This window comes from Pteropus medius, unplaced genomic scaffold (assembly GCF_902729225.1).
Source record: "Pteropus medius unplaced genomic scaffold, Ma_sr-lr_union100, whole genome shotgun sequence".
Taxonomy (NCBI): Eukaryota; Metazoa; Chordata; class Mammalia; order Chiroptera; family Pteropodidae; genus Pteropus; species Pteropus medius.
This window is the reverse complement of record NW_024346667.1, coordinates 6,855,404-6,880,891: the sequence shown is the minus strand read 5'-3', so window position 1 is coordinate 6,880,891 and position 25,488 is coordinate 6,855,404. Positions and strand designations below refer to the sequence as shown.

The 25,488-nt window shown below is 44.9% G+C and overlaps 1 protein-coding gene and 1 pseudogene across 13 annotated transcripts in view; one reads left to right on the top strand and one right to left on the bottom strand.

The window, feature by feature from the left end:
- The window catches only part of FHIP1A (FHF complex subunit HOOK interacting protein 1A), a 208,576-nt gene that overhangs the window by 167,682 nt on the left and 15,406 nt on the right, over window positions 1-25,488 (top strand). For 10 of the 13 annotated variants that reach the window (XM_039875962.1, XM_039875966.1, XM_039875967.1 and 7 more), the window contains 5 exons: window positions 6,899-7,089; window positions 9,723-10,844; window positions 16,845-17,023; window positions 17,370-17,508; window positions 21,942-23,029. In XM_039875962.1, coding sequence (XP_039731896.1) covers window positions 6,899-7,089; window positions 9,723-10,844; window positions 16,845-17,023; window positions 17,370-17,508; window positions 21,942-22,195 — 1,885 coding nt within the window. In that variant the 3' untranslated portion in view covers window positions 22,196-23,029. Of the gene's footprint in view, window positions 1-6,898; window positions 7,090-9,722; window positions 10,845-16,844; window positions 17,024-17,369; window positions 17,509-18,759; window positions 18,841-21,941; window positions 23,030-25,488 lie in introns of those variants that run through there. The other 3 variants (XM_039875972.1, XM_039875970.1, XM_039875971.1) reach the window with 3 other exon arrangements.
- Window positions 11,228-11,346, bottom strand: LOC120613567 (uncharacterized; annotated as a pseudogene).

Sequence of the window (25,488 nt, the reverse complement as noted above, 5' to 3'; positions counted from 1 at the left end):
GGAGGCAAAAGGAAAATCCCACCAGGGTCCCTGGGCACGCCTGCCACCTCCTCTTCCCACAGTGGGGATAAGTGTGGAAGAAGCCAAGAGCAGAGGAAGAAGTGGGAGGTTTGGCCTGCCTCCCATGGGGGTTTTGACACGACGTAAGTAGAGTTGCTGGGGAGATGACGTGCCACAAGGTTGTAACCGCATTTCCTAAGTGGGAGCCGTGGAAGAATAAGGAGATGGCAGAGTGTCATCCTGGGACAGCAGCAGTGGGATGGCCTGGGGACTAGTTAGAAATGTACATTCTTGGCCTTCTCCCAAAGGTGCTGCTGACTCAGAAACTCGGGATGGGTGTGTTTTAACAAACTTTCCAGGAGATTCTGATGCCTGGCCAAATGTGAGACTCACCGGTTGAAGAAATGGTATAGGGTAGCTGTAGCATCCTGCAAAATAGAATGATAACAAAACCAGGCCAGAAAAGTTGGTGGTGGCATAATGGTGTTATCCTTTTATGGGAGAGTATCACCTATTAATTTTCTACATTTAAAAAGAATTTTTGGATTTTTAGAGGTTTAGATCAGGTTATCAGTAACTAATCTTAAGGCATTAGCAAAGAACAAATCCTATCGTGATGAAATACCTTGGCTAGTCTGGGGAGAGCATTAGGTATCTGTCCTAAAAGGATTATTTAGCTCCCCCATCAACACTATACTGATATGACAGAATGCATTAGCAAAGCCTGAATGAAATCCTTCAGAGCAACTTGTTAAAGCCTTTTTCACTGCCAAAAATCAGATTTTGCCTCCAACCTGATTATATTTAAATGTTAAATTCTTGAATACGGCTTCTCTGATGGCATGAAAAGCAGCAGTCTTTTTCAGAGCACGAGGGAGCCCAGCTCCGCTCGGGAGGTGCAGAGCTTTGCCAGCGCTGGGTCACCAGGCCAGCGTAGCCCGGGTGGTAGAAGCTGGCTGGTCAGTGACCTTTACAAGGTGAACGCTCCTCACCTTTTGTCTGTCGATAAAGCCACGTTTGTTAAAAACTGTCCTTAGAGACGATATTAGTTAAGGCTTCTTTTGAGATCAGACCCGTACTTTATGAAGGTAAGGAAATCAGCTCGTGGTTGAAATATTTACATGTCCAAGTCAGGACTAGTCCTTTCCCAGGAAAGTGCATGAAGGGCACATTATCACAGGTTCCGAGTGGAATAATGGAAAGAGTGCCAGGCATCACCACCTGGCCCTAGGCTCTCTTTCTTCTTTGTTTCTTTAATGAGGATGATGATAATGATAATATAATAATAATAATAATAATAATAATAATAATAATAATAATACTTCCTCTATTTCTAACTCTGCCATACTGCCTGGAGGTGTTCATTAGAAGAGCCAAATAGAGAACTTACACCGAAATCGGACATGCAGGAAACCTCTGCTTCCTGGTCTCTGTCCTCTGAACTACTGATTTTCTTCCCCCGTTTAAAAATTATTTTTAATTGTGGTAAAATACACATCACATACAATTTGCCATCTTAACTGCTTTTAAGTGTACAGTTCAGGGACATCAAGCACATTCGCGTTGTTGTGCAGCCTTCACCACCACCCATCTCCAGCTCCGTTATCACCTGCACGACTAACATTCTGTATCTATTAAACAATAACTCCCCGTCTCTCCTTCCCCTGCAGCCCCTGCAGCCGCCATTCAACTTTCTGTCGACTCTATGTATTTGACTACTTTAGATACCTCATATAAGTGGAATCATACGATATTTACCTCTTTGCACCTGACTTATTTCACTTAGTGTAGTGTCCTCAAGGTTCATCCATGTTTAAGGTCGAATAATATTACATTGTTTATACCACATTTTGTATATTCATCTGTTGGTGGACATTCTGGGTTGCTTCCCCTGCGGAATTGCTAGATTATATGGTAACTGTATTTAAGTTTTTTATTTTTCATAATAGCCGCACCACCATTTTACATGCCTACTAACATTGCACAGGGTTTCCGATTTCTCCATATCCTTGCCAATGGATATGTTAATAATCAAGCAAAAATTACGGGCAGATTTGAGAGAGAACCAACTGGAGCTCTTAGAAATAAAATCGGTAACTATTAAAATGAAAAACTGAGTGTTTGGGGTAAATTTCATTAAGACAAAGATTAAGAAAGCATGAACTAGAAGATAGATGGAGGAGTTACTAAGTTTGTAGCAGAAAGAGAGAAGGAGATGAAAATACAACAACAAGCTATGAACAGCGGGGGCTGGAACAATAAGGTGTCACATACCCAGGTAGAGCTCCAGAGCGGGAGTGAACTGCTGGGTTGACTCGTCTTACCCTGCTTTTGGAATTTGCTGCCTCATGGGGTTCTTGAGGGGATCAACTGTGGTGATACCTGTGAAAACGTTTTGAAATTCCGTAAGATACTACACAAATTTAAGGGAGGAGAATTTTCCAGAAAATACATTTTAAACTAATGAAAATAATGTCTCTTCTGATTTAGAATCTGTACCAAAAGTAAGGACAATGAAAAATCTTTATTCTGCTAGTTATTTAAACTTTATTTTAAGGGACGTTAAAAAAGCAGATTTGTAATCCATCCATTTTGTTGTTGCCACTGTTGTTATTTGAATGTACATGATAAATTTGAAGATCTGAGAGGCAATAGAGCAGTGAAGATTATGCGAATCCTTTTAATGAAGTTGTTTGTTATGTGACAAATAAATAACCATGCGTCAATTTTTATTGCAACCCGAATACTTTTAAATACTGACATTTCAAGTGATAATCCATTTGCAACTGATACGTTTCTTCCATTTAGCAAAATGTCAGAAAAGTAAGTTGAGATAAGATGCTTCCCAAAGGGAGACTATTTTAGTGAGCAGAAAACCAAGGAGAAACGGTCCTCTTCCATGCATGTGGCATATGATAGGCCGAAGGTGGACGGGAAATGCCGACGAGCAGTGAAGTGACAGATCACTCCCATATTCCTGGCTCTTCCCAGTTTAGGCAAAATTTAATTGCTTACTACTCTGAATGCCATTCATGAATATTCTGGTTAGAGTGTTTTTTTTTTTTTTTTCAGTAGTGCTGGTCCATTGTCAGCTTTATGAACTATGTTGCCTGTTGGGTTCAGATAGAGGCTATTTTGCTCAAAGAGAAGCTGCGTGTACACTTCAGTGACATTTCCATCTTGCATGGTGGTTAGGTGCCTGGAGGAGAGCAAAAAATGCCAGCCAGCCCAGGTGGGGCAAGACTAACAGGAGAAATATGGCCAGACTGTCTTTGAAAACCAAACGATTTTTTTTTTGAAATTCGCTAACATTCCTTTTTGGATTTTTGCCTATTGGCACGTTATTCAGGTTATCGTCATCTCATAAAAAGCACCTCGCTTTCTGCATTGTACTCACTGCTTTGTTCTGTTTTTATTGTCAGTGTAGCCGTAGGCAGTATGTGTGCTTTGTTATTGACTGCTTGTCACTGAATTGTTTCAGAAGTGATGATGATTTATTTTAATGAGTGATATGTAGGAAAATAGAAAATAGACCCAGGGTTGCACAGGATTGGAGAAATAATGAAAAGGAGGAGGTCAACATGGACTATATATATATTTCCCTGCTATATTATGGGATGCTTTTGAGTGATCTGGACTTCTAAAATCAGATATTTACTACTTTATGATTATTTTTACCACTTTCTGCATTTAAATAGAATCCCAAACAAAAGAAATACAGTATAAATGAAAAGGCAGTTTGATGACAAATACCTATCCTAAATTCTTAAGTGATTTTTCTGCTATCGACAGCCATTGCATTTTGACATTTAACATTTGGGGAGCCTCTGACATTTGTTCTGTTTCTTTTTAAAAAAATTAAAGTATAGTTGGCATATAATATAGTATTGGTTTCAAGTCTATAACATAGTGATTCAACATTTATATAATCTTACGATGTGGTCACCACCCTAAGTCTAGGAACCATCTGTCACCGTACATTAATCACACTATTATTGATATATTCCCTTTCGCTTTTTTTACCCATCCCCGACTCCCCCTTCTGGCAACTATCATTTTGTTCTTTGTTTCTATGAATTTGTTTTGTTTTGTTTGTTCATTTTGATTTTTTAAACAACTGCGATGATGTATAAGTGAAATCATGTGATGTTCATCTTTCTCTGACTTACTTCACTTAGCATCATACCCTCTAGATCCAACGTGTTGTCACAAATGGCAGGATTTCATTCTTTATATGGCTGAGTAACATATTCCATTGCATAATGTACCACCTCTTGTTTATACATTCATCTATTAATGGACATCTAGGTTGCTGCCATATCTTGGGTCTTGTAAATAATGATGCAGTGAACATTCATTTTGTTATCTTTCCCTGTAAATGATGGAAAGACAGAGGGTCAGTGGACGGTTTTCCTCTTCTTCTCTCTGAGATAAGCCTTCGTTATAAAAGCACAGTAGAAGTACTGCATTAAATACAAAGCGGTTATTCATTTCCACTTTTGTAGAACCTCTCCTTCAACCTATAGGGGATCACTCTTTATTTGATTTACTCAGAAGAAAATTTTTAGTTTCTGCTGAAAGCATGTATTTGCAAAGTTGCAAATTCCCAAGAACTCTTTAATATAATTTCAAGCTACCCACTGGTGCTGTTTGATAAATAGCTTTATTAGGTTTGATCCGGTATGCCATTTTTTTTAATACTTCAACAAAGAGTAGAAATCTATGGATATCAACTTAAGTCATGAAATGTGTGTTTGAACTGTAAGTGGTCATCGAGTTCCTGCAGTATATAAAAGCATTGAAGTGGTTTATTTCTTAAATAATTAATGATCAAAATAAGGACACAATAAATCCTGTGTAACCTGAATTTCCTTAGGCTTCACTAGCCTTTAAGAAAAGAGGAGTTCACATCAACATCCACAGGACAGGTTTCCTTGGCCGTCACCTCCACTCCTCATCCAAGACCTTGGCCCTCAGCAAAGTGTCAGCCATCATTTCCTTAAGGGAAGGGCTCACGAACAAGTCTGCCCCTAGCACAGTAGCCACAGCAGCCTGTGCTCCGGTCTCCTCCACTGCTGAGGCCCCTTTGGGTGGTGCTGCCTCATCTCCGTCCTTGCTGGGCCCTCGCCCCTGCTGAGATTGCTCTTGTGCTGAGGTGCTGGCGCAGTTCTGCCGGCCCTTGTGCCCGCGGGGCCAGGGCTGGGCTGGTCACACAGGTGGCAGAAGGCCTCTCTCCCCTGCCTCATTCTGTATCACCAAAACATTGTGCTCAGAGATCCTTGTGAAAAGAGCTCCATTATCTACTGACAGCAGCCATTTCTCCTCCAAAAGGCATCAGGTATAAGCCCCTCAAAGCTGGGCCAGCAATTAGAACAGACATGCCCTCTTTGTCATACTGCCCTCCTCCATCTTTCTTTTGTTCTTGTAAACTTTGACTTTTGTGAAACTGAACTTACAAAAAACAGATGCCTCCATGTCAGACAGCAGGGTGCTCTGGATCTTAGTGACAGCAGTTTAGGCTTCAGGAGTGTGTGTGGCCACGGTGCAGGGGAGAGGAGGACGGGACGCCCTGATCTAGCCACCAAGACAGAGTCCTGGAGGAATGGTTTGATTGCTTTTGAGAATGGAAGATTAAGCGGCGACCTCTTCATTTCGCACCTTGAAAGTTATTAAGACCTTTTGTTTAAAGTACCATGACGAGAATTAAATATGTTTTTTCCTCCTTGACTCAGGCACTTGCGATGGGTCAGTCATCACTATAAGCATAGGTTTTCCTCATTTGGATCAACAGCTGTGGGAGATGGCTTAATGTCTACAGGCCTCAAGTCATACCCTGAAAGTTCTACATTTTATCTCTTTCACAGAATCTTTAATCGTAGCTTGTTTTTCTCTGCACTGCTGCCTTTTTCTCAGAAGTTAAGTACAGAAACAAAAATATTCTGGTTAATCAAAGATTGTGGTTTTTCCCATAATGGCTCAGCCACTTCTGGAATTGGCTCCTGCACACATACGTGACACTTGGCTCTGGCTGCGAGACCTCCATCCCAGTTGCTCTATCTTTGTCAAACAGAATAGTCTTTCTCCCTGTAAAGAAAGCAGGCTGTTTAAACACTCTTCCACCCATGAAGCCCATGATGTGCTCTAAGTGGGTCAGAAATGAATGCCCAGATTTTCTTATCTCCAGGGTCTTAATGAGACTAAGATGCTTTTATCACCAACCGAAAGTATTTTGTGTGAAATGAGGCCCACTTTTCCTCGGTGAGTCTCAGTCACCCAAGAGAATATGAGATGAGGTTTGCTCTCTGGGGTGGTTCCGCTGTCCTTCAGTGCCCACTGTGAGTCAGCGTTTCCAGGGTTATACAAAGAAACCATTGAAGGAGGTCCTGGCTCTAGTAGCACATTATATTGAGACAGACACCCAAGTAATTGTGGTAAGAGTGTTTTAGTAGATGGCTGTGTGCATAGCGGAGTGAGAGAGTAGCTCCACCTTGGAGTCGGAAGCCTGGAGGCCTTCCTAGTGAAGGTGACACTGAAGCTGGACTTTGTAGGATGACAAGGCATTCGTCAGGCAGGTAAAGGGAAAGCATACTCCAGGTGAACGTTACGGTGCATGCAGAGACACAGAAGCAAAGAGGGATCGCAGACCCATGAAGAGAGGAGGAAGTTTATGGAGGTTCAGTTGTGAAGGCCCTCAAATGCTCTGCAAGGGGTTGTTCTGTCAGAAGAAAGAAGCTCTTGACAAATCTCAAGCAAGGAAGTGATCCCTGGGGACTGGTGGGATGGATTGGCAGTGGGCAGAGAGAGGACGGATCGCCACGACCACTATGAATCCTGATTACAGCTTCGGGGATGACTGCCTGGGAACGGAGACCGAATGCTGCCCTTTTTGTCGTTCTAGGTATCTGATCCCTTGCAATCACATGATGCTGAGTCAGAGGTGGGCTGTGAAGGAGAGAGACTGTTACTCTGTCTCTGCGGCCAAGCTGCTCGCCCTGACCCCCATCTGCTGCTCCAGCGGGATCACCCTGACGCTTGGGAACCAAGAGAGGGATTATATTCTCTGGTCGAAGTGTACACACGATAGTTCAGGTAGGAACTCGGTAGTGATGATCTTTACACAAAAGGATGCCAGATCCCATCTCTCCTTGGGATATGTGTCTCTTTGGGAGGATAGGAATAAGATAGTGAGTCCCATTTCTTTTATGAATGACCATGTGGGGGGTCCTGTTCTGTTCTGTAAGGAGTCGTGGACACTTTGTAGTCCGTGTTTCGACATGACCAGCTGTCACCCATTCGGTGCTTCCAGGCCTTTATTTTAACTAGGCTTTCTAGTGACACTTTCAGAATCCAAATGTGAAACCAGGTCTTCTAAACAAAATAGGGGCGAGGGATGTGGATATGGCTATAGCTAAGGTAGAACTGGCCCTTATTTCAATTTCCAAAATGGCCCATTTTGAATACTTGCCTGTCGATAATACATCATCATAAAACTTGAAATTTGTGCTATGGCAATTGTACCTGATTCACTTGGTTGACCTAAAGAGGGGCCTTTCATAAATACTCTGTTTTTACAGGAGTTACAGTTCATGTGCTATTTGCCAGCTGCGGTTGACCTTGTACAAGTTAAGATTTAAGTGGTCATCTCTGTAAACCTTGGCTCTCCAGCAGGCAGCTGGAGCAAGGGGACATTTGTGTATCCTTGGTGGTCTGTTTCAGAAGATTCTGCCTGTCCTGTGACCACTAGGAAACGTTCCAGTCCTGATTGACTCAGGTGTTTCCAATCTATATTCTGATGTCTCCCAAATAATGTCACTCTGTCCACCCAGCTGTAGCTGAGCTGCTTGATGAAGAAAATATCAGCATATTTGATATTAATGTAATTTTTAAAAATTAAAAATTATCTTTAAATAAAGATACTGTATGTACATGAAATTAATAATTCATGTGGCAGTCTAACAAGCTGGATTTTAAATATATTTTCCTATTAGGTAAACTAGTATGAATATCTTATATTTCCCTACCTAATGGTTATTTTTTACAAAACATATTTGAAAATTAACATCTTTATTTGCTAAAAAAATGTTTTTTCAGGAATGATTCTGTGGCCGACCTTGCTGCAGAATTCAAAATTCAAATTAAACATACATTTATTGGGTGTCTGAGACTAGCTGTGTTATTTCCCTGGGTTGTCACATTTAACCCTTTAAAGAAAGTTGGATGCTCATTTTACAGATGAAGAAACAGACTCAGAGAGAGAGATTGGCCTGTTCAGGGTTACACACCTGCTATGTCCTCTGATTCCAAATTCCGTGTTCTTTCCACCATCCTGGCCCTGGGTTGACCTGACAGCAGGTAAATGCCCTAACAGATGGATGGTTACGTAGGTAGGCGGTTGAGTAGATAGAGAATTTAATCACTGTGGAGTGATTAAGAGCTAGGATTCCAAATCTAGGCCTCTGCTGCTTTCTTGGGCAAGTCTCTTAACCTTTCTTTTTTTTTTTCTCATGTGCAAAATAGTACCTACCTTAAAAGGTTGTTCCAAGGATAAGTGACCTTGGACTTATAAAGCTCTTCAAAGACTACTTGGCATGGAGTAAGTGCTGAATAAATATTGCTAGTAGTCATTTTTCAATATCTTTTTATTTAAAGCCGAGAAGAGATAAACACCGTTTAGCAGCTGAACTATAAAAAACGAATTGTGCCTACCCTGACGTCCTGAAAATGTGTATTCTTAAAGGTCTAATTCTAGCCCCCTTGGGTAGAGATTTAGATAATGAAGAAACAAGAAGCTTTCAAAGGTGTGGCATCTAATGAAGTAAGAACAGAGGGTTGGCGTGAGGCTGCTGTGCATGAGCTGTGGCTCTGCCGCTGACTAGTCACTCGGATGATCTTTGTCCCTGAGCCTCAATTTCTTCATCTGTAAGTGGAGAAAGTAATATCTGCCATGTAGGTTGTTCTGAGGATTAAATTCGATAGCACTAATAAAGCACCTTTCTCATAGTAGATGTTTAAGAAATAGTAGACTATGTATTTTTCCTTGTTCGAGTCCCTTTTTTCCCCCTGAAGTTCTGCAGTGGAGGACTTTTAACATCAAGTGCATTGTATCAATGAGAACGCTGGACTCATTCTTAGGTTAGAAGGACTCTTTTGATAGTGAAAATAACTTTATCGTAAGAGACCATTTGGTATATATCGACATTCCAGTAGTTCCTAGGAAGACAGAAAGAGTTAACAGATTTTTCTGAAAACCTAGGGTTTTCTAAAGAAAATCCATTTCCTAAATTCATGAATTATTGGCCTTCCACTTTAGAGTCAAAGTAAAAATCTTTTTAATTATTACCTACACTATGGCAGGTAATATATTCAATATATTACCTACTTTAATCCTCTCAACAGCCTGAGAGGTTGCCATTATTAGCTCTTATTTCTCTAATGACCGCTACCAAATAAGAGTTTTCTTTTGACGAAAGCCAGTATCTGACTTGCCATATTGGTTCTATATCTCCTGTGAGGGCAGAGTTTCTGTTTTTATCTTTCCTTCTTAAAATCTAAATATTTTTTATTATTCAGAAATCACTTAATCAGAAATTATTAGAACCAAAGTAGATGGTGACAGAAAATCTTAGCAGCCTGATGGGTCACATCCCCGTCCAGTGCGTTTGTCCCCACATCACTATAAAGTATTGAGGAGAAGGCTCGTTCTGACTTGTCTCTGCATCCGGTGGCAGGGCCCATGGAGCAGCCGCTCCCCGAGGCGTTCTCGCCGTCGGCCTGCATCGTGGAGTATGGCAAAGCCCTGGACATCAGCTACCTGCAGTACCTCTGGGAGGCTCACGCCAACATCCTCCGCTGCATGAGGGACTGCCGCGTCTGGTCCGCCCTCTATGACGGGGACTCCCCTGACCCTGAGACGTTTCTCCAGAGTCTGACAGAGGAGAGCACTGCCAGCGCCACCTACCCTGTGTTCCAGCTCCCGCAGCAGCTCCCCAGGAGGACGGGGCCTCAGCTGGCTTCGAGGAAGGACAAGAGCCAGACGGAACTGGAGTGGGACGACAGCTATGACACCGGGATCTCCTCAGGGGTGGATGCAGGCTCCCCTGGGCCTGGTGACGATCTGGAGAATTCAGGCCCCCCGGCCCCAATCGATCCCCCCAAACACATCCAGGAGATGAAGAAGAACGCCATCCTGCTCTTCAAGGGGTCCTACATCGAAGAGTCCGACTTTCAGGACGACGTGATGGTGTACAGGTTGTGTGCTGAGAAGGACTCTGAGGACGCTCGGAATCCACAGGAGGAACCTGCAAGGCCCCCAGCCCAAGGCCAGACCGAGGTCCAGAGCCCCGCCATGAGCAACGGCCCCCTGCCCAGCCCTCGGCCAGAAACAGATTCGGAGGAGGAACACATCAGGGACAATGCGGACGAATCTCAGAGTGTGTCCAAGGAACCAGAAGAAGACACTGAACCTGAAGTAGCCCCAGGATTAAGCTCAGAGCTAGCACCTCCTGTCTGTGAGGTGGAGCACAGTTCAGACCTGATCGTTATTCACCCAGAGGGTGAAGATTTAATTTCCCAGTATGACCAGATCATTAAAGAACTGGATTCTGGCACCGAGGGCTTGATAGGGCAGAATTTCTCCTCACCTGACCCCTTGCTCCAAACACAAGATCAAGCAGGGCAGGAAGAAGAGAGCAAAGGGGAAGAGGAGGAGGAGGAGGACGATGACTTTGACTCTCTCATAGCAGGAGCCCCTGCCCCTGAGACCCTGTCATCCCCATTTGGGGTGAGAGATGAGACTGCCTTTGCTAGTCCCCAGCCCATGCGGACTCAGAGCACGCCATTCACAGGTGACCATCTTATCATCCTTTGTGATTTCTGTCTTTGAAAGTACTTTTATGCATATTACAACAGGCAAATAAGGTAAGTGCAGGTAAGGAGTGTTACCCATTTGCCGTACAGAGGGTGAAGGTATTTTTGTAAAGAGCAGAGGGACTTGTCTCACTTTTATTTAATTTTGTCATTCTTGCAATGATTGTCTTGTTTTATTTTTCCTCCCCAGCAAATTAGGAGTTAAATTTTACTGTTGAGTAACTTCCCTTGATATGCCTGTGATAAAGTAATAGGACTGCTGAAACCACACAAGAAATGCAGTCTCATTATTTAATAGCCTCGCAACCCTTGGTTGACCTCACAGATTGTCAGCTTACAATCCCTTATTTTTTATTTTTTACTCCTACGGCACCTGATCTTCCTAGGTGGTCTCCCATCCAAGTACCAACCAGGTCCGACCCTGCTTAGCTTCCGAGATCAGACGGGATCGGGCTTGCTCAGGGTCACATGGCCATAGACATGGTCTCATTATTTAACAGCCTCATTTCCTTTAGTCTAACTTAATTTCCTCCTTAGCATTTATTTTTATGTGTATTTTTTTAAAAGTTACATTTTTTTCCCCACCAGAATGTATGGTCCATTAGGGGCCGGGTATTGGCTTGATCTGTGCCGTAGCCGCAGCATCTGAGCTGTGACGAGCACATGGTAGGAGCTCAGAATACTTGCTGGATACATGTACCTGTGTACACATCAGAGGCCATCGGGGTTACTTATGCCTTTGCCTGGGAGCTCATTTTAGATAATCACAAAATCTTCATCAAGAAATAAGTACAGTAGACCCACATAAACTCATAACTCTACTAAAGAATGGGTGTTCCAGTGATACACCCCTAACAACAGGTAGACCTCATGGGAGAAGCCAGATGATAGGGTGGGATATCAGATAAATGGATTGGGGTGAGGAATTATGATACAAAATGTCATTACATGTTAGCCAGTAAAATCTGAATCTGCAGATCGAGGTGCAGAGAGAACTGGCACAGAGCAGGGTTCATCAAGCCCAGAGATGGCTGGTGTGGGCCCCCCGAATGGCGCTCAGGTAGCAAGGAGTGGGTCCCTAAAGGAGCTGGCATCTCAGAGGGTCAGACAGTGGTCTGGGAGTCAGGCCCGTCGGGGAATCCTGGCTCTAGCACTTCCTGCCATGTGGCCTTGGTGTCCCTGACCTTCCCTTTTTCCCTTTGCCCTTGTGAAGACTGGTGTGATACTGGGGGGGCCATTATTATGATTACAGGCAGCCCCGCTCCTGATTGCTGAGGCTTGTCCTTCCCTAGCAATCAGGAGCAGCCTGGCGAGGAGAGACCACGCTCCCGTCTCCTTGGGTCACCCAAAATAGATGAAATCACATTACCTTCTGGTTCAGCCAGGTAGGCTTAATGTGATTTCAAGGAGCTCTTCCGCCCTCCTCCAATATATATTCATCTATTTACTGATGCCTGAAAATCTATTTAAACAGGGAGAACGCTTTTAATTCCACAATTAAAAGGCTTGAGGTTCTAGTTGAGCTAACATTTCAATGTGAACTGGTTTTAATTAAAATTCAATCAGTCAGTCACAAGCAAAGAGGATTAGATAGTCTCAGTTTTCCCAGCTGATAAGGGGAAGGGGGGAGGGGGAAGAGCAGACTGGGGCAGGGGGCTCAGTGCAGGGCAAGGGGCGGAAGTGACCCAGCACGTGCCCCACTTGCCTGGGATGTGTCCCTTTCGCTGTCACCCTGCGAGGGGTCCCTGCTGTGAGCATTCTCTAGGAGTCAGGGCCACCCATGGCCAACAAAGATCTTTCTTTACATTGTCAGCTTTCTTACAAAGGAGCTTCATCCCTCAGAAATATGTAAATTGAAGACACAAAGTATAGTTTAGGACAAAAAAAAAAAGTGAATACGACACCTTATTAAGTAACATCAATATTTTGCATATGATACACCTGAGAACGAGCAAAACATAATGTGAGATTTTGGATGCCTATAGGTAATTGTAACTAAAACTTGCCTTGTTCTCCTTTGAAACTTGGACATAACTTTAGGACATATCTTTTCTCTTTCAAAGCATGTGAACTTTGTAGTCTCTAAACTTCTGAGTGTGTCCTGGAGCGTTAGGCGTAACTTCCATCTCTCCATGGAATCCTGATTACTGCCAAAATGAATTTCCCTCCCGGCAACATCAAAATGTTACATTTCATTTATTTAATTAATTTTATTTATTTGTGAGTTCAGCAGTCTTTTACTGATCCCCTAAAATTTGGCAAGTTTTATGCTAGGTACTAAAGACACAACAATGAAGGAATTTGCAGACTTTCAGAGGAGACATCAACAAAGAGCTGCACTTCCTTCGTGAGAAATGTGTTATTAGTCATTGTATTCCAACTCCTGTGGGAGCCCAGTGCAGGGGGTGGGAACGGCTTCACAGAGGGACACGAGTGGTGAACAGAAGCTCCCAGGTAGGAGTGGCTGAGAATGACAGTCCAGGCAGAGGAAACGACAGGCGGATGACAAAGGAGACTGACAGCTCGTGGATGTGTGTGGCAGAGAGGAAGTGTGCATGAGAGAGGAAGCTGGGGAACTTGGTGCCAGCTTATAGGGGTCCTTTGGGCCAGGCTGAGGCACGGGGCCTTGTGCTGCTGGCACTGGAGATGCACTACAAGTATTCCAGTTGGCAAGAGATGTGACTGGCTCCGTGTGCGAAGAGGCCTTGAAGTAGTATGGGGAGCAGTCGAGCGGGAGAGGACAAGTAAGAGACTGTTGCCATGTCAGAATTCAGAATGCACCAAGGCTTGGATCTGGTAATTCTGCCCCTCGAAACATTTTCACAGCTGTACTCATGCTTATAGACCAAGATATATATTCAAAGATGTTCACTGCAGCATTGTTTATAATAGAAAAAGCCTGGAAACAACCCGTGGTCCACCAGGAGGACTGTTTTACTAAAGCAGCACCCATAGTGATGGTGATTGGATATTTTTTGGCCCTGAGATCAATGAGGATGAGACAGATTTGTGGGACAGTCTCCATGATATAGTGTTAAATGGAAAAGCAAAGTACAGAGCAGTGTGTACAGAGTGTTGTCATTTTTTTTTTTTTTTTAAATACGGGGGAGGACCGCGGACACACACACACACACACACACACACACACACACACACACACGGAGGCAAGATATCGTGTGTGTTAAGAGTACAGGCACTGGAAACAGGTCTGAATTAAAATTGAGACTCTTTCATTTACTAGCTGTGTGCACCTGCCCTTCTGCCTTATCTTTAAATGGGGATAAATAATAATAAACATACTTCATAGAGTCATTGTAGTTAAGTAAGTTGATACAAGTTAAGTGCTTAGAACACTGCCTGGCACGTATGAGCAATTAATAAATGTTTTTAATAATTTCATTACTTTATTATATACATAAAACATTTCTGGAAGAAAACACTAGAATCTGTTAACAGGGACTGCCTTCGGGGGAGAGGCCTGTTCTTTATACGCCTATACTGTTTGAAGAAAAAAAAAATTAGAATCATTTCAATCTCTATTAAAACAGAAAAGCTACTGTTGAAGTCCAGACGAGAAAGGATGAGTCTCTGACCTCAGGCAGTGCTGGCGTGGGAGGTGGAGGTGAAGGTCCAAGTTCAGGAGAGATTTCCAAGGTGGGGTTGGCAGAGCCGAGACACAGAATCCATGGCAGCTCGGTTCTCAGAGTCTGAGGGGCAAAATATTTTATGGCCAGGTTGTTTATCTGTCCTCCTAGGGGAAGGGGATGGGGGGAGGGGGAACCACACTCTCCATCCCCTATACACACTGGTGGCTCTCTGAATTGTAGCTGAGTTTTCTGATTTTCAGCTGCTTATCAGTTTCCCCTAGCAACTGCTTTTGGCTAAGCAGTTCTTTTTAAGTGCTAGAATAAGACAGAAATTTGAAAGGGTTTAATATATATTTCTTATTGAACATGCCTAAGAAGTTGTATGTCATTAGTGCAATGTCATTAGCGAGTACAATGACCGTCTTCTGGCCTTGACCTAATATTCTGTCATTCGAGTGAGACGGTGATGACACTCTCCACAGGGTGTGAGTCGAACTTTTTTCTCCTGCCTTATGGTGGTGATGGACTGTAGATGATCTCCCCTGGTCACTGCACAGTCAGCAACTTTCACATTTGTAGGATGGCCGGATGAGGCCAAGTACAGGCTGGGACAGTGGTAGGGACATAGAGGGCTCACATTAAGGACGTGTGTTTTACAGGGGACTCTACCCACCGCATATGACTTGTCTGTTCCCTCTGGAAGGAAATAGATGCCGAGCCTGCGACTGAGTGGGAGCAGGAGACAGGCGGGGGAAGACTGGGTCCGAGGTTTATGAGGGCGTGAGGACAGCAGCCTTCTTGTAGATCTGCCTGGAAAGCTAGAATTGTGTTGTGACACCTTAAGAAGAGTTACTGGTGACACTCCTGGGGTTCTTTTTGGAACCCCATCAAGTTGCTTTCAAATGGGGGTTCCCATCCAGCATTTCTGAATGTGTTTTTGGCCAACTCTGCCCGTGTTGCTTTGTAGGCACGGGCTCTCCAAAGGCTCTGTATTGGGAGAACTCATTGACCTGCTGTGATGGGCTGTGACTGAGGAGCTCAGCACCCCCTCCCCACCCTGTCCCAAGTTGAGGCCAAGCCCGACACACAAGTGGATGGTGCCTCTTGTGTGTCCCGAGGCCCCTTAGAGACATGCACTGCGTTCCTGGTGACAGGGCTGTTGCCATTACCTTGTTACTTGCCCACGTGGGTGAGAGGTTCGGGTTTGGCGTTTCCATTTCTCACAGGTAGGTTCTGTCTTCTTGCAGAGGGTTTTACTCTCCTACATGGCTAATGCTTCTGAATGAAGCATCTTGTGATGAAGTATGTTTCTGTGTAACTCATTAATGTTGGCGAGGTCTTCCTACCACACGTTTACTCATCAAGGGATATGCGCTTTGTTATAAATATGCTGCGTATAGTGGTGTCATCAGTAGCTCCACCGGGGGAAACAAAATTCTCATTGATCGTGCTGAATGAACCACTTTGATGGTAAATGTGAAAAACATTTTCCAGCAATTTATTAATGCCAGATTAATTTTCTTGATTTTCTCTGTCTTCAGTGAATGCAAACATAAAGCATAATACTTTTCTAGTGACACAAATTAGTTGAAGTTCCTTGTTTCTTAATTTTTTTTATGAACTGTTTTTTTTTAAATGAAATATGGATTTTCTTTTTTAAGGAACCTCTGACATACCAAACTATATCTCCCGAACCCAAGTCCCTTTTCTCCCCTCTCCCCACCATCTGAAAATTAAAGTGTGGTTGCCGAGTTGCTTGGGGCTTCTGATATGCTAGCCTGGTCCTCCTCTACTCCAGTCTCCCTCTTCTTCCCGTTCTGCAGTGTGACATTTCGCAAGACAGAATCTTTCCCATGGTGCTTGTTGGGGATAGACAGTTCCTGTTCACAGTGTCACTATTTAATAAACACAGTTCATATGTGTTCGATATTTCTTTAATAACAAAGATTTTTTTTTTGTTACCTACACTTTCGATGGCCTCTAACACTTCCATGAAGCTCTAGAGCACGCAGCATCATGAGATGATAAATGTCATGTTTCTGAGCGTTGGCAACACCAAGAAATATAGAAACAGTGTGGAAAAGTATATTTTAAATCTTAATTAAGTTATTTGTCAAGGTCGATGCTAATGTTTCAAGTATCAAAACTGCTTGTGGAGTCAAAATCCCACAAGCTCCTATGTACCTTTCTCTGCTCTCTCTTTGTGGCGGTGGTTGGTTTTGTGTGTTGGTTTGAGGCTGCAGGATACCTGGCTGCATTTCCTGTGCCTGTACTGATCTGCACCTGCTGGGCCTGTGGCTTGGGAGCGGTGGCTCCAGTGGCTCCTTAGTTGTCAGGAAAGGACATACCCATGTGCCTAGCCAGCCCTGAAGCCTTGTATTCCTCCCACAGGCCCATTCATCAGCGTGGTCCTGTCCAAGCTGGAGAACATGCTGGAGAACTCTTTGCACGTTAACTTGCTGCTCATTGGGATCATTACTCAGCTAGCCAGCTACCCCCAGCCACTCCTTCGTTCCTTCCTGCTCAACACCAACATGGTCTTCCAGCCAAGTGTCCGTTCTCTCTATCAGGTGAGTCAGCCGAGCCCATCAAATCGAGTACCTGTCGATTTGATGGGTGCTAATGAGCAGGGATCCTTCCCGCCTTCTCCTGTTATTTTGTTGTTTTTCAAAAATTCCTCTGTTCTAATCATTTGTTCTCCTTCCCTGTCCGATTTTGCTGGTTGTGTAGATTATTCTAGACAAACTGCAAAGCTCCATTTAGTTCGATGTGTAGAGGGTGCCCTACCAAAACACCAAGGCTGTTAAAAGTGATGTCGTAATAGTTCCTGCAATGAGAGCTGTACCTGGAAGATATATTGATCACAGGATGGAATTCTGCTTGAAGCATCAACATCATTAATGTCGTTTTTCACAGGTCCTAGCATCTGTGAAAAACAAGATTGAACAGTTTGCTTCTGTGGAGAGAGACTTCCCAGGACTCCTCATACAAGCCCAGCAATACCTGCTCTTCCGTGTGGACATGTCTGACATGACCCCTGAGTCACTACCCAAAGGTAAGCCACGTTTCGCCCCTGCGTCTCTCCTTCAGCTGCTCCTCCACTTCCCCAGCCTCCTGATTTTGGTTCAAAGATGCTGCATTTTTACCCAAGAGGGAGGATCCTCGGGTTAGTCTTCTTATGCCTAAAGAAAAGTCTGCCCTGCCCACACTCGGCCTATTCTCAGTTTGGAGGGTCTAGTGCGGCATTTGTTTTCCTGAGGGTACTTAAGGGAAGGAATGACATGTGGGTTGTTGCCAGGCTAGAATAAATAATGTGGCGCATATGGGCCAGAAAGAGGCATTCTGTGCACACCCTGAGCCATTTTTTGGCCAGCCCTACCCTGAGGAGAACATCTGTTCTCTTTATTATGTTTTCAGAGATTCTTAGCCCCAAAATAAATGTGCTTTAGGGCTCTAGAAGGTAAAAACTATTCATTTTTAGTGGGAGAAGTAAAGTTTATGCTCAGAATTCCTGAGAGTGACTTTTCATCAGCTCCAGTGGTGGTAGGTGGGGGCCTGGCCCGGCGGGCGGGAGAGGGTGGGGGTGGGTGCTGAGCAGGAGAGCTGAGGGTGGCCCTGCTGGCCAGCCAGGCCAAGGGAGCATTGTGCTTTGCCTTGTTTAAGCTCATGTTGGACAGACTGGATGACCAGTTGTCTTCTGAGCTGTAACTTAGGCCATAACTTGGTGAGTGCAAACCATGAAATGCCCCATATCGTACCTACTGGCTTTTGCTTATCTCAAGACAAGTCAGGCTTCTTCGTGGCAGGTGACCAGTCGAGAGAATGGGGCTCTCAGTCCTGGGCTAAAGGCATTCTGTTCAGAAACCAGCTCTGAGAGGCAGAAATGTAACTTAGCGCAATTTTTAAACCTTCAAAGGAAGCTGTAAAGACCCTAGAACCCTGCAGGCTTGACTCTGCCTCTGTGTACCTATTCGATTTTGGTCTTCATTTTATTTTACAATTTGTAAAGTGCTTTCCCAGGCAATTTTTATTTTCAGACAGCACTGTGAAACAAGCAAGAAAGGTACCGTTGAGTTCTTTTTTCATATTAGGAAGCCCAAATTGGAGGCCAGAACAGTCAGGCAGGCTCACGAAGCCGAGGTGCCTGTCTCGCCTAGGTCATGGGGCCGAGGGCCCACACGGGGACTGATTCTTAGGCCTTCCTTGACAAGATGTGTACGTTCCGGGTGAGGAATGGTCTGTGGCGGGGCTGGGGAGGTGGGGAGTGGTGGGGTCACTCACACCTTGTGCTCTGTTCTGGCTTCAGATGGTTTAGTGGCCATGGCTGCCAGATGTGCCCACCACAAAGGATGGTCAGATGAGTCAGCGGTGGCTGATAATTTTTAAGGTCTGTGACATGCAGGGGACTTTGACTTGTAGGAAGTTTCTCTCGGGGTATAAGACTTTCTTTGCATGGAGTTTTTCACATTAAGTTCCTAACTTCTTTCAGGTTAGCAAAGTGCCACCTTCCCCACAACGTAAACTCTCAACTCAGAATGGGAAAGGTTCCTGTCCCTTTGCACAACGCTGGCTTCTGAAGCATCGAGTCTGATGTGGTCGCCTATAAATGAGTTGAGTCTGGGAGTCCCATTCTCACTGTGACACAGAACAATATATACTTAATCCCGGTGAAAGGCCAAACATCGGGGTTCCCAGGGTCTGTGTGCCGTGCGCTTTGCTTAATACGCTGACAGGGAGAGGGGCGTGGAACTGATTTCCCTCCTGACTTCTGAAATCGTTCCAGTATTAGTCTTGAGAACGCTCTGTTGAAGCTTTTCAGACCCAGGGCAACAGTTTGGAAAAGCACTCCTGACTCCGACATTGATGCGAGCTTCCCTTCCTCCCTGCCTTTATCGTCAGGTGCTTGTGCCGGCTCGTTGAGTCGTTTAGGAGGGGTGTGACTCGGGCACCTGCAGCCAGAGCTGCTCCATCATGCAGGCCCTGCGTCCCCTGGGCTTCCTGACAGCTGTGAGGGAAAAAGAGCCTCCTCACTAATGCTTCAAACAGAAGTAAAAGTCCATGCGGTGCTGCTCCAGAGCCGGACTTCCTGTGCCAGTTGCCACAGTGTCATGTTGTCTCTGACGTTCAGCCATTTGCCAGGCTTTTCATTCACCCTCAAGTACTTTCCAAACCAGAGAGGTTGTATTTGCTTACAGTGAGAGTCTTTTCACTGGTCTCTGGCTCTGGAAGGGAGGTCAGGTGGGTATGATTCCCATTCTACAGATTGGGAACCTGAGACATTATATGATAAGCTAGTTGCCGGGTCAGGACCTCAAGGTGAGAGCTTGAAGGGCTTTGTGACCCACTGCAAAGCCAGTCCCCTGCTGATAGGACACAACCTCCGTAAGGATCCTGCTAGTCATATCCCCCTCCTGGGCACTCTCCCGCCTACGTCAGTAAAGACAATTTTTAGTCTCTGATTTAAGCTGGGTAAATGAGCTTTAGTGATGACACTTTTTAAATTCAAAGGTGAGGACAAATGAGCCACGAAAACCCTTTTGGGGGCGGAAAGAGGAGTGACTTTGAAAGAGGAAGTTGGCTCCAGCGAGATCAGGTGTAGAGAAGCCCTGATGCTGGTCAGTTCCTTCACTCATGCGTTTAGCAAATGTCTATTAGCTTCCTCTACAATCAGGAAGTGTGTTGGGGGCTGTGAACGTAGGTAGGGGCTCAGCTCTCAAATCTCAAAGTCTAGTAAAGACATGAACAGCAATGCAGGCTAAAAGGCAATGCAGGCCTTAGTTGGTAAATAAAATGGGGTGGGAGGCTAGAACAGGAAATTACTCTGAGAGGCAGGAAACAGGAGGAAACAGTCAGTGAGAGATGATTTGATGGCTGACACTTATCAAGAGGCCCTTATACCTGTTGACCCTTTAATGCTTATAACAACTCTATGAGCTTTTGATAGATGGGGACATTAAGGTACAGAGAGGTAAAGCCACTTGCCTGATGTTATCAGCCAATAAATGGCAGAGTCTGTGCTCTTAACCACTGTACTGGTGTTCTCTGAGGGCTAGTTAAGATTTAAGCAGAGATGAGGGGAACCAGCGTGCACAGTGCAGGTCTTAGTCTGGGATAAGTGCCCATGAGTGTCCTCCTCCCCACCGGTACCCAGGCCAGCTTCCGTTGTGAGCCTGGCGGGGGCCTTTGGAGAGCTGCAGCGCTGGAGGGCGAGGGTGGGCGTGTTCAAGGGTGATCTCCAAGGTTGGCAGTGTATCTCAGTGATGTTAACACTTCTGTCCTCACTCTGTTATCAGGACATGTTGTCGGTTTCTGCCGAAAGATTGCAGCAGACAGATTCTCAACAACTTTTCTAGTTCTTTGTGGCATGTAATGTGATAAGCTTTAAAAGATATTTAAAGCAGTAAACTAGAGGACTTTTTTTTTTTTTCCAACACTAAAGACTATAGTAGTGAGATGTGGAAAGTACTATAAATGTCAAAAATTTTTAGTACCGTGGTTAAGCGATGCTCTGAGAAGAGTGTTGAAAAATGGGACTGAATTCTGAAAAGCAGCCAAAATAATGAAGAGCTCAAATATAATGATTTATAAGGAGTAATGAGACTGTTTGAGTAGGGGGTAGAAGAAGGCATGAATAATTCCTATTCATATATGAAGGCTGGAGATGGTCACATGTTCAGGAATTAAATAGTTGGGAAAGTCGAACCATTTTAATTGGTAAACCTGCTTTGATATGAACATGGAAATCGCTCACATATGTTAAAGTTTGAGCTCATATCATCTTAGACCTATGTCACTGAAACTGAGATCGCAACTCGTGGAAAGTGGAGGCTTCTAAGCCACTGCTGCCACAAGGCGTCCACAGTTACGGGAAGTGCCCGGTCTGGTCTTACCAGCACCCAGCTTCCTCTTCATTGTTTTCAACCTGGAAAAGGCTTCTTGCATTCCATTCTCCACAGAGGGCTGGATGTCCAGGCCAGAAGCTGCAGAGAGTGTAGAGTGGCTTGTGTGACCCAGCCTGTCTCCTGCGGCTACGTGACGTGACCAGGGCTTCGCTGGCAAAGGTAGGACTGTCAGCGGAGCCTCTGGACGTCCTTAAATAACCATCGTGGTGAGCTAAGTCTTCACTCGGTTGACACAGTGGCAGGAGATGCCTTTTTCATTTTTTCTTCTCTCCATGCCCTGGGCATGGAGAGTTCTTGATAAACTTAAATTCGTGCTACAATTTCTGCACAGAGTTCCTTAGACAGGGTTTGGGATAAAAGCCTCCTATTACATGCCCTGTGCTGGGGACTCTCTGCTGAGCAACTATTTGTGCCACGGAGTGGACTGAGGTGTGCGCTAAGGGCCATGCCTTCATTCTTCTGTCAGCTGGACCTGCGACCAGACCCTCTCCGCCCACCCTGTCTCCCTCACACACACACACACACACACACACCTCGAATGGGCTGCCAGGGCTGACCCCGCGACGATCTGCTGCACTGGTTTCAGATCCCGTTCAGGACGCCTCCAGGACAGGAATTGGCAAGAACTTTTTGGATGGTCCCCCGAGAGTGCTTCAGCCCTTCCTGACAAACAGAGCCAAGGTGGCGGGGGTGCCCGCAGGCCTGCCCCTGTCCGTGCGGAACGCCGTGCTGGCAGCTGCCCTCTTCCCGGAGTTCCTGAAAGAACTGGCTGCCCTGGCCCAGGAACACTCCATTCTGTGCTGCAAGGTCCTGGGTGACTTCGAGGACTCCTATTGTTAGTGGTTTTTGTTTTTTCGTTTTTGTTTTTGTTTTTAAAGATTTTAGTGTCTGACTGAATGTTAAATGCAAAGCTGCTTACAAAAATTTCTACTTTGATATTTCCTGACAATACTTGATTTTCGGGAGGGGAATTTTCTGTACACGTCCTCTCTCTAGCCAGGTCTTTTCATCCCGCGTTATACAGAATGTTAAGTCTCATAAGCTGGTTGCTCCTTTGGCAGGTTTTCTTTGCTCAATTTTTCCTCAGACGTTTTGGTGGTTATTCTCCCATCCTTTTGAATCAGCTCATCTTGCAGCTTAGCTCACACCAAGCAAATATTGGGGTTCTCTGGTTTCTGGAAGTACCCTGTGTCAGAGGCTGACTCTTCAACAGGTGACGAATGTGTGTCTGCTCCTGTGGCCTCTGCATTTTGGCTTCCGTTTTACAAAAGGGAAGAATAGAGCCCCACCCCTTGCCTCCACCACGTAAGCAGAGATGCCCCTCTGCACTGTGTTTCCAAGACTTGTTTTCTGCTCCACGTGTATTGCCTTATGGTGGAGGCACATCCACTGGTCTCCGCTCTCTGCCTAGGAAGTAAGATGTGGCTGGGGAGGGTTTGGAATGCAGGGACATTTTCTTGTTGCTTGAGAGCTTTCTTTAATCAGTGTATCACTACTGAAAACAGCCTTATTTTAGAAAAATTTGCACAAAATGAAATAGGCCTATGCAAACTGTTACTTTGGGTTTTAGGAGTTCGATCATAGGAAGAGAGCATGTTATCATCTACTTATATAAGAAGACAGCCATCATTATTTTTAAAAGCGTTTTATGAAAAACATTAATTTGTGAAGTTATTTCATACTGTTTTGTTTTTTTTTTTTTTGGTGTGTATGTGTGTGGGGGGGCGGTATATAGAATGGGAGAGAAAACTACAACCTGTAAAAACATTTTAAATTCTGTTTGCTTCTTCTAATTTGTTGCACTTTGTAGAGAACCAGGAACTGTACAGCCACTTTGGGAACTGGGATGTAAATGCAGACAGGGCACAGGGAGACCTGCAAAGCCAAGTGCCTGCTGGTGACTCACTCTGCACAGAAATGCGGCCTTCTGAGTAATGGGGTTCATTAGAAGGTACTTGTGATGTATTAGTACCTCTCTGCTGCTTTTCAGCCTGCTCCAAGAGGCGTAATTATACTTAGAGCTGCAGTCTCCTTAAACCGCCTCCAAGAGGGGGAAACACAATTGTGGGCTAAAAAAAACGAGACCCTAAACAACTGATATTTATGAATATTCAGTTCTACTCTCCTGTTTTAGGCAAGGAAGAAACACGTGGAGAGGATGCGCCTCCTGTTTGGAGGGAAGTTGGAAGCCCCCGCTGTCTCTGTGGTGTCCCTGCCCAGTGAAGGGGCAGGGGGGGGGGAAGCAGGGAAGTCAGGTCTGGTGGTTGTAGTCAAGCCCCGAGTCCGGGGAGGGGAGCGGAAGAATCTCCCGAGACCCTGCAGAGCAGAGGCGGCCCTTCTGTGTTTCGGGGATCGTGAAGCAGCTTTCTACTGAGTAGAAAGTGGCCCTGGAAACCTGGGCCGGGCGGCTCTTAGCCAGGCTCCCGGTGCTTCCAACTGAGTCTGAGCAAAAAACCAAAGACGGAGTCGTTGTGCATTTCTCACTTCCAATCTGTCTGTTTTGAAAAAGGGTCCGCCCCGCTGTGGTGCAGCAGCCGGGACCTATGAGGCCCAGCAAACGGGCCTGGTCTGGCTTCCTGAAGCCTGCTCGTATTTGTACAACCCACAAGACTCCACCGGAAAAGAAGGTGGCTTAAGGGAGGGAAAGAGCAACGGAAAGATGGAATTTAAGCTGTAAGTTTTTACCCTCTAACACTGTTTTGCACAAGTATTTGTCTTCCAGTTTGGACTTACCAGGAATATTAAATGCGAAAGTCACATCTGGAAACCGTATTCTTTAGTTTCAGGTTTGATTTACATGTCTGTCCATTATCCGATGGTGGTGTCGATTCTTCTTGAGTTTACATTGCTTTATTGTAGAACACCACAGTCCCCTTTGGAAGGTGTCCTTTGGGAAAGGGATTGACTTGTGCCTCATAGTATTTTTTTTTTTAAATAGGTACCTTAGTAGACTTTAAAGTAGGGCAGAGACAACCAGTGTCTGGGGGGGTGGGGGTGAGGGGGTGGGGGGCAGGAACATTAACTCCATGGTGGGTGCTTTGGAAAATAAAGATTGATAACCCTCTGTTTGGAACTGGAAACTGGTTCACGTGTCTGAATCCATTGCCGCCCCCCTCCAGTGTATTGTGTCCAGGATTTTTAAAAATGAAGTCAGAAAATGACAGAACCGGAAACCCCATGTGGTCGAGTGAAACAAAGTGGGTTAGGTCAGGATGGTTCAGAGAATGATGTGGACGTGCCAGAGGACAGCAGCTCGGGCTGTAGACAGGAGGGGAGCGAATCCCGCTGGGGCTGCAGGACTGACCTCTGATCTAGGCAGATAAGAGGAACCATGCAGCAGCTGGGTGATGGGAAAAATTCCTGCTAATGAAGTAGAATATTCTAGTCGTTAACAGGCCCTTAGAAATATCTTTTTTTTTTGTCATGTATTTGAGGGAAGTTAAGATATCTGGCATGATTTAGAATGTGGCCGGAGAGTGTGGACACTTTTCCACGTGGACAGGCTCCCACGTCAAATGCCGTGCTACTTGTGGGAGACACAGTGGACACGGCCTTTGGTGCACCCTGTTTGGCACAGTGAACGTGAGTCAGGGTTTCCTGGAACATCACAATATATATTAACCTCAATTAATAATTCAGGGTCTGGGGCAAAGTTCCAGATGTAGTGAATTTTTTTGGTTCAAAATATATGAGCGCACCGAGATGTTTAAAATTGATTTTTGAAAATGGCCAAGGACACGTTCTTAAATTTTTAAACAAATTCCAGGCTGAGTTTAGCCTAAAATACAATTCATGGGGGCAAATTACAATTTCTGAGCCATGAAATGGGGATGCTGGAGTAACAATGAGAGAGGTGGGATCTACTTTATCAATAGATATACATCCTTTGCCTGGTATTTAGAGGAATTATGAACTTGTCCCCATTTTCCTTAGGATTATTTTGGAAAATACTTTGATGTCCTGGGGTTGGAACCAATGTCTCTGTCACCAACAGGGAGGACACGTTCAGTTCTTTTGTGGGTTCTCAGGAGTACTTTTTCCTCAGCAAGTGGCTTTCATTTAGGTCAGGTGTAGCTGTCGATTTTCAATCCGTGAAGACACCGTGGGGCTAAGGTGTTGTGAGGAGAGCGTCC